This window comes from Hippocampus bargibanti, linkage group LG11 (assembly GCF_051943395.1).
Source record: "Hippocampus bargibanti isolate YZ-2025 linkage group LG11, ASM5194339v1, whole genome shotgun sequence".
In the NCBI taxonomy this organism is placed as follows: Eukaryota; Metazoa; Chordata; class Actinopteri; order Syngnathiformes; family Syngnathidae; genus Hippocampus; species Hippocampus bargibanti.
In genome coordinates, this window is record NC_142744.1 from 11327052 (window position 1) to 11335576 (window position 8525).

At 46.2% G+C, this 8525-nt stretch overlaps 1 protein-coding gene and 1 long non-coding RNA gene across 2 annotated transcripts in view; one reads left to right on the forward strand and one right to left on the reverse strand.

The window, feature by feature from the left end:
• The window catches only part of LOC148891566 (uncharacterized), a 19827-nt gene extending 15848 nt beyond the window's left edge, over positions 1 to 3979 (reverse strand). The window contains exons 1-3 of the long non-coding RNA XR_016116417.1: positions 3857 to 3979; positions 3547 to 3767; positions 2282 to 2422 (exon numbers count right to left, since the gene is read on the reverse strand). This is a non-coding gene — a long non-coding RNA (uncharacterized LOC148891566). The remainder of the gene's footprint in view (positions 1 to 2281; positions 2423 to 3546; positions 3768 to 3856) is intronic.
• LOC148891567 (uncharacterized) lies at positions 1887 to 7996 on the forward strand. The gene is made up of 6 exons (XM_089007999.1): positions 1887 to 2556; positions 3601 to 3806; positions 3880 to 4050; positions 4121 to 4273; positions 4383 to 4449; positions 5291 to 7996. The coding sequence occupies exons 1-6, from the start codon at positions 1950 to 1952 to the stop codon at positions 6832 to 6834; spliced, it is 2748 nt and encodes a 915-aa protein (XP_088864125.1). The 5' UTR covers positions 1887 to 1949; the 3' UTR covers positions 6835 to 7996.
• The last annotated feature ends 529 nt before the right edge of the window (positions 7997 to 8525 follow it).

Sequence of the window (8525 nt, forward strand, 5' to 3'; positions counted from 1 at the left end):
CTTCCCCTCTTGGGCCTCATTTTGTTCATATACACTATAAGTAAAGCGGTTTGCTGTGATGCATATGAAAGTGGAATGCCGTAAATAGGCCGAGAGCGACCACAGTCGCATTTAAAAACTAATCCGACGTTTCCCTTTTGTCGTTCAATGTGCCACCTGTTTTTACGTTTGCCGTCATAAGGCCAAACTTGCAATTCGCTACCCCGGGCGTCGACTAATCAAAGCACGTTTCTTCTAAAAATCCCACGGCATCATTAAAACACTAGCTGCTGCCCTCTCGTTCTGTCGTCTCGCAGACGAACCGCCACAGAAGTGGCGGCAAGCAAATGGAGCCCAGAGCGGTGTATTTAAAGAGTGTTTTGTTGAGACTTTACTGCATGAAAGGAGTCCCAAAGTGTTTCCTGCATGCAGTAAAATCGACATTTTTCCTCTTTTGTGTGGTTGAAAGCTTCTTGCTGTTTTCTCATTACTTTACACTGGCTACTATGAAGTGTAGCTAATGGGGAGGGAAATTTAACTCTTGAATAGGCTGCGGAGCGACAGTAAGTAGAAATATGGATTCATTTTATTTTGTAGTGCATTACCCTTTTTCAGGTTATTTGTCTTTTGAAAGAGGGAGTGCGCAAAGGGAGAAATTTTCAAGGGAGTTTTGTGTGAGGTGTTTTGGGGATCAAACGAGTTAAAAATTGCGTTTGTTGCAATTAACACTGCAATTCCCGAATTTATTGGGGAATTGAAAAGCATGACGTTGAGTGCCATTCCCCAATTTCTTCAGGTATTGGCTGCCAATAAAGCTTCGGTCAGACCTCTGGCAATGTTGTTCCTTGTGTACAGCTGCCCCCATTTCAAGCTCAGATAACTCCAGACCCATATAACTTAGGAATTAACTCTTTTTTTCTGATGAATGAAGAGAGTCTAAAGTTTCTTACCCTATAATGAATGTTTATGCAGTCCTAAAACTCAACATTCTGGCGGTCCTGGAAATTTAGTGAAAATGACAGAAACCTTGGCACTGGAGTGGACACATTTTGCACATCGTCTGGCAGTGAATGAGTTAAGTGTGATACTTGGGACAAAATGGCGCTTGTGGTGTGAATTCATCTAATAGTGTTTGTCTTTTACTCAAACATTATAGATTATATATATATATATATATATATATATATATATATATATATATATATATATACATATATACACATATATACTTATATATATATATATATATACATATATACACATATATACATATATATATATACATACATATATACATATATATACATATACATACATATACATATATATACATATATATATATACATATACACATATATATATATATACATATACACATATATACTTATATATATATATATATATACATATATATACATATATATATATATATATATATATATATATACATATATATATACAAGATTGCACTGTCCATGTTTTTATGTTCCTGTTGTGTTTATTATTTTGCTTTGTGTTGACTATTACGTGAAGCGCTTTGTTACAGCTGCAGTTATTGTGAAAGTGCTATATAAATTAATATGTATTGTATTTAAAATGATGCAAGAAATAAAATGGCTTTTTAAAGGAAAAATCTGATTGACGCTTTTACACATTTTTCTAAACGTCTTTTACTCCCAAGTATCTTCTCTGAGCACAAAACCCTGTTTTGTCAGAATTCTGGTAGCGGGTTAATTTGGAGCAGAGCAGCCCCGAAGGATGCAGAATGTTTTGTGGTGTGACTTGGCAGAGTGGCATGTCCGGGAAAGCTATGGGTTAATTTAAGACTGGAAGCAAAAGCTGTTGCCAATTAGGTGCAGCGAACACGGCACATGTGGGCCATGCGTGCAGCTTTCCCCAACAAGGAGCAAAAGGGGGACAGAGACCATCCGGAGCGCTGCAGCTCTAAAATCGGTCGCTCGTTACGTCGATGGACAGTCACCAAGGGAAAGATAAAACAAACCAGACGGCTCAACACCCAAGAAGAGGACAACCTTTCGCAAAGTTACCCTTCCGGCATCTTAACATGGCCCACATTTCGGCGTTGCTTTTACTCTGTCTTACTTTTTTACCAAACAGAAGTGTCAGCGTGTCGGAAATATGCTCGGGGCCCCGATGCCTCTCCAACCGGGACTTTGCCAATTACCACCACCGGGACGCTCGTTATGGGCATCAACAGACCGACGGCCACTATCGCAACAGAGGCTTTGCTCAACAAACCGGTCCTGATGCTACGAGAAGGACCAACCCGAGAACACTCACCGCTGAGGTGTTTCATCCCAGCTGCGCCGGCGGAACCTGCCCCACCGCGGTCAACCGTCCACCGACGCCCAATGATCGGGTCGCGTCACGGGAATGCCAAGGAAAAGAGTGTCATCGCCAGGGACCGAAACCTTGCCTTGACTGTGATGCGCAGAGAGGAAAAGACGGCGGAGGGAGTTCCTCACCGGTTCACGTACGAGACAGAGCAGCTCAATTTGCCGAGGAGCGGTCTGACGGCAGCGCATGGATACAGTTGACATGTGACATGAAATCAGGTTGGTTGCACTTATTGTCATGGTCCAACAGAAAATGACTCGGTGACCGACACGGGATTAAAGTTTGCTTGGCCTTGTCACAGCGTGAGCAAGAGTGGTTTCAAACCTCTCTAATCGACAACTAACAGTTGTGATCTTTGTTTTGGGAGACTGGGTTAAAACTAGCACTCTTGGTGGAAAAACAGGGCTGCAGACCACCCGGAGGCCAATGGGAAGCGAGTTTCAGACCCGGGGCCTTCCGTGGCAATTTCAGTCATCCGTTCTACCTCTACATAGCAGTATCGTATCACAAAAAAAATGAAAAAAAGGAATCCTATATAATACGAAAAACGTGAAAAAATGTTAGTTAGATTTCATCACCTCGAAACAACTCCAAATTTCTGCACCATAATATCCGGTCCAAGGTGTATTTGACAAATTGTATTAAATAAGGTCATCAGAACAAAAAGGTCCAAAGTATCAAACAAAACCATAAATAAAACATGACAAGATGAAACATGCTTGACAAGGTGAAACAAACAATGACCCGACACTGAATGGTCATCCCGGGGAGTCCTTTTAACTGCCACTGATCAAATCGACCAAGACCTGTGCAGCTGCAGGTGGGTCCCAAAAGTGCCACCCGTTGGCCGCAAACCGAAATGTGACACAATATCATTCATCACAGTGTGTGCAAGTTGAAATCAACAGACCCCGTGCCCCCGACGCGAACGTTAGCAATTGATAATAATAATAATAATACATTTCATTTATGAGCGCCTTTCAAAATTCTCAAGATCACTTTACAGTCACAGGATATTTTTTCTGCGCGTGAGCAGCGGCAGCCACACGCCAGCGTTCACTCAACCCGGAATAACTCAAATAGAAAGAAAGCTAGCTAGCTAATAGATAGCTAAGAGATAGCCATCTAGCTAGATGGCTAATAGCTAGCTAGCCAGATAGCTAGCTAGTGAGAGCTAATAGATAGCAAATAGATAGCCAATAACTCACCCGCGGCAATCAAGTGCGTCTTTCCTCAGCTCGTGTTTCTCTCTCTCGCCGCAGGGAGCAACGACGTTCCTTCCAATGACGCAGTCATCCTCCAACTGCAGTTGTCCAAGGACCAGGAGAAGGTTGTCGAAGCCTTGAAGGCTCAACAGGAAGAAGCCACAGAGATGCATCGGCTCTTCGGCCAGCAACGGGAAGAACTGGTCCACCAGCAGAGAGAAATCCTGGCGCAGCAGAGGAAAATGCATGACTACATGGAGCAAGTGAGATGCGAAAGGGTTACGCTTCGGAAACGATCGTCGCTTCTGCTCGCCTCATTGGGTTGTTGTGTTTAAGATCAAGGCGCAGTATGACGTCCTGTTGGACACCATCAAGCAAATGTCCATGCAGAACCTTCAGGAGGAACTGGACAGCCACAGGGAAGTCTTGAGTGAGCCCGGCCGAGCGCACGGATTTCAGCAAGCCCTCTCTTTGCACAAGGTGGACATGGAAGCCAGTGTCATGGAGGTAAAGCGTCCACGTATGTTCGATGCAATAACGCTCGCAGTTGGACCAAAAAGCATTCGATGGCCGGCAGGTGGGACATTCCCTCGTGACTTGCGGGAGATGCGACACAGAGGAATACTGCGACTTCAGTCGTGGGAATCCACGTTGTGAAAAATGCACCGTCTGTCCCGCCGGCTTCTTCTTGGTTGCCCAGTGTTCGGTCCACGCCGATCGAATCTGTCAGGTGAGAGCAAAGTGAGAACACAGAGATAGTCCAGGAAAAAAAAAATGTCTTCTTGTTTTCCATTCACCTTTTCTCTTCAGGGGTTTAAGCGTAAAATTTGTGGTTGCAGGACAGAGATGAATGCCTTGAGCTCGCTGATCTTTGTGGGGACCAACATAAGTGTGTGAACACACCAGGTAAAGCTGGACAAATGACCACGGGAGTTTTTTCGCAAAAATGATTTACAGAGGCGGACAAGTTCAAGAAAATCTCAATAGTCCCTCCACTTTTCATGGTTTTGTTTAAATCACCCGGCGATTTGAATTGACTGACTGATTGAGGCGTTCAGGACTCATACAGTATAGCTGAATATGAGGCGGGGAACATTAACAAGGGTGATATAAGCGATTTGAAGATGCAATTCGGAGACACGAGACATTTGCTTTGAGGTTTCGTGTCTTCCTTGAACCGTTTCATGAACGGAAAGATCGATTAGCTGTCTAATGTCGTAAAAGATTGAAACAGTAGCCTCTAAACCAGTGGTGTCAAACCTACGGCCCGCGGGCCGGAACCGGCCCCCAAGGAGGTTTGATCAGGCCAGCAGGATAATTTAAAAGTGGAAAAAAATGCACAAACTACATGGAATTGTTTTTAATGAGGTGCAATTCAAGGATTGTCCACTAGGGGGGTATAGTGGTGCCTTTTCAACCACGGTTTCAACACCCTCATTAGCCAAAATGTCATCCAAACGGTGAAAAGTAGATAAGGAGTGTAGAATTTTCAATGAAAAATGGACCACATTGTATTTTTTTTACAGAGATACGTGGGAAACCTTTGTGCTTGGTGTGTTTTCAACAAGTTTTGGTATTTTAGTTATTTATAGCATGTATGGTATAATTTTAATAGTCCGGCCCACTTGACATCTACCGAGGCCATATGTGGCCCACCATGTGAAATGAGTTTGACACCCCTGCTCAGACCAAAACTCGCCCGTGTTGAGCAAAACAATTTCTGAGTGGTCTTTCTTTTTGTCCCCAGGTGGATTTCGATGTCAAGGAATGACCGAGCGAGACGCCAGTACAGGCGTGTGCGGTCACGACTATTTCTACAACTTGGACATGGACGAGTGTCAGGCCTGCGCCGAGTGCGAAGGACAAGCGGCCGCGTCGCCTTGTACATTTACGGCAGACACCGTCTGCTCCGGAAATCCAGCTGGGGAGAGTTTTCTTTCTCTGTCCTGGACCGGAGATACGAGGCTGGCAGACACCGGAGGCCACGCGGTGACCCTGGCCTCGCCGGGCGTGCGTCTTCGAATCCGGGCGACCGGGGATGGGGCGAGCTTGGCATCGGTTGAGGACGGACAGCTGGTGATGAAGAAGCACGGGTTGGTGTGGCTGGAGGAGAGCCTCTCAGTCAACCACGGCTGCCGCAGTTTTGTTCAGGTGTGCCTTCACGTCAACGCCAGCGACGTCTCCGCAAGCCGCGACCTCAGCGCTGTCCGAATTGAGCAACGGGAAGCGAGGGCTTTCCAGGGCGTCAGCATCAGCGCGGTTGCAGAGGTTGCCCCGGGTCACGCCATCTCCACTACGCTGTGGAGCGCCAACCAACACTGTAATCGGAGTCATGACAATTTGAGGCTTCACGAGGCCTTGGCTGCTTCGCTCAGCTTGGTGTGGCTTTCCCACGATACCGGCGCGGTCGCCGTGACGGCGCAGGCCTCGCTGTCAGCTCACTACCACACGAACCATCGGCCAATCTTTCGTATCACCTCCACTTCAGACCCTTACGTGGTGATTCTGACCCATGACGGCCGCGGGATACGTTTTGCGGAAAGCGGTACCGTGCGCTTTGTATTCCAGCAGGCGTTGTACTCCATGGGCCAGGCATGCGTGAGCGACGGCTTCCAAATGTTCGCGTACCTCAATCGTAATGGGAGTGTTTTGGAGCTTTGCCGGACCTTCAAATCGGGTGTCCACTATCGCGACACTTCCATCTCTCTTTCCGGAGCCACTGAAGTCGGTTCCGGGGACACGCTGGCCTTTGAGATTCTGTCCCCTGCGCATTGCAACGTCCGTTTCTTCAGCGATGACACCGGCGTCAGTGGCCTCAGCCTGGTTTGGGTTCCTGCAGCTCTCTCCGCCTCCATTTACATCTCCGTCTCTCAAACTGGCCTTCCCTTTGGAGCGGTTCGAAACAAGCCTCTGTTCTTCCATCAGAAGAGTCCCCGGGTGTCTCAAATGGGGCTGTCAGAGGACGGCGCCTCGAAACCCAGCCGAGACTTGGTCTTCAGGGAGAGCGGCACCGCCAATGTCGCTCTGGACTTGAAACTGATTCACTCTTGCAACCTGCTCAAGGTGACTCTACTCCGAGTAAATGACCCTGCCCGGCCCACCCCGCTCGCCCAACATGTAGGGGGACAAATGCCCGATGGTAGTCAGTGGGCCAGCGTGAGCCTGCGATCATCTTTCCCAGTACACAACGGCACAGCGGTGTTCTTTGCGCTGGACTGCGTACGAGGTCGAGTCAACCGGGTTGGCCACCACCCAGGAAGCGGAGCGTCAGTCTTCTGGGTGTCTGCTTAACATCACAACTCTGACCCGATTTCACCACGTGAATTCCATTTCAGCGAACTGAAAGCCACAAAAAAGAACAGACGCATCTTGGCTATTAATTATGACATTCAGAGAAACAAGCAGTTTGTCTTGTCTTTGCGAAGTCATTTTTACCCGCGAAGTCATTTTTACCCGCAAGACAAATAGTCTTGCGGGTTACGTTGAGCTCCTTATTGTTCTTCCTGTATATCTAAATGTTGCGCAATGAAGTGGGTTTAGGTCACGGCTCTTAAATTCAGCAACAGAATAGAAATTGGGTTTCCCTAAACGGTTTGAATTAAGATGTAATGGAACACAATTGATCTTATTTACTTAGATGGGTGACAAAAACTACTTCTCACGAGGGGCGCAGGAACGCTGGAGCCTATTCCAGTGGTGTTCGGGCACACCCTCAATTGGTTGCCAGCCCATCGCAGGGCTCATGCGTCAACGAACAACCAATCGCGTTCACAATCCCACTTAGGGACAATTGAGGGAAATGTAGGTGAAAACCGGATTTATTCGGTTTTTTTTCTTTTATTTAACCCAGGAAAAGTTTTCTTCAGCCATCATCTGTGCTTTGAAGGTGTTGGACGTTTTGCCACCTTCAAACAAGTACAGGTGACGGCTGAAGAAACCTTACCCTCGAAGGACCACTCCTGTACGACCAAGAGCCTACACAGACGTATTTCTTTTATTAATATTTTTATACCTATTCATAATCATTTTCCATCTTTTCTGACACTGCCAGTTCTGAATCACGTTGCGTGATTTAGCAGCCACGATAGGAAAACATGCCGTAGAGTCGTGTCAGACCACAATGGTTGTTGACTTTTTAGTAATATAGGCCTTCTGGCCATATTTCCTGCTGTCACCCCCCCCCCCCCAACCCCAAAAAAGTGGTTGTTGTGAACATGTGTTTCATGTTAGTCCCCATTTTCTAATGTGAATATCCACTCCGTGCCTTGTTTAATGGCCGTGCTGTGCCTCCTAAAGTGACTCACGTGTTCCGCAAAGGTCGTGCTAACGTGCAAATGTCTTCGGGGGGACAGCTTCTCACAAGGCATGTCAAGATGTAACTATCATTTAGCACAGAAAAGTAGTATTTCATTTATATTTGATAGTGGTGCAAATAAAAGCTAAATGAATTAAATCAACCCGTTTTACAATAATTCTTGTCGGAACCTTCCAGGTGGTACCAATTACACATGAACTAATTATTTCTCAACCCCCTGGTGGCCCTTGGACAACCCGAGCTTGTCACTTCGCGCTAAATTGCTAAGGCATGAAATCAAAAGTTAAAATGCTTATGAAAATCAGTTGAGTATTTGATGGCAGCAACTTGCGAAAGAACACGTCACCACAAACATACGACTGTCCCAACTGTAGACTGCGAGCCACATGCTGCTTTACCACCTCGGAAGACCGTTTGACCTCGATTCCTCGCCTGGACATTGGATGCGAGCGGAACATAAATTCTGTAGAGATATTTAAGTCATACATACCTGCGGCTTTGGATTTATGGCAGCTCAAAACCATACTCAAACGTCTGACATGGTATGGAGGAGACTGACTTTCACTCTTTTTCTGCTGCAGGTCACATTACACTCAGGGTGACCCTATTTTTATGTCACATTCAAAAATATCCAGTCAATGTTAGAAGCTAGGGAAATTTACGGCGG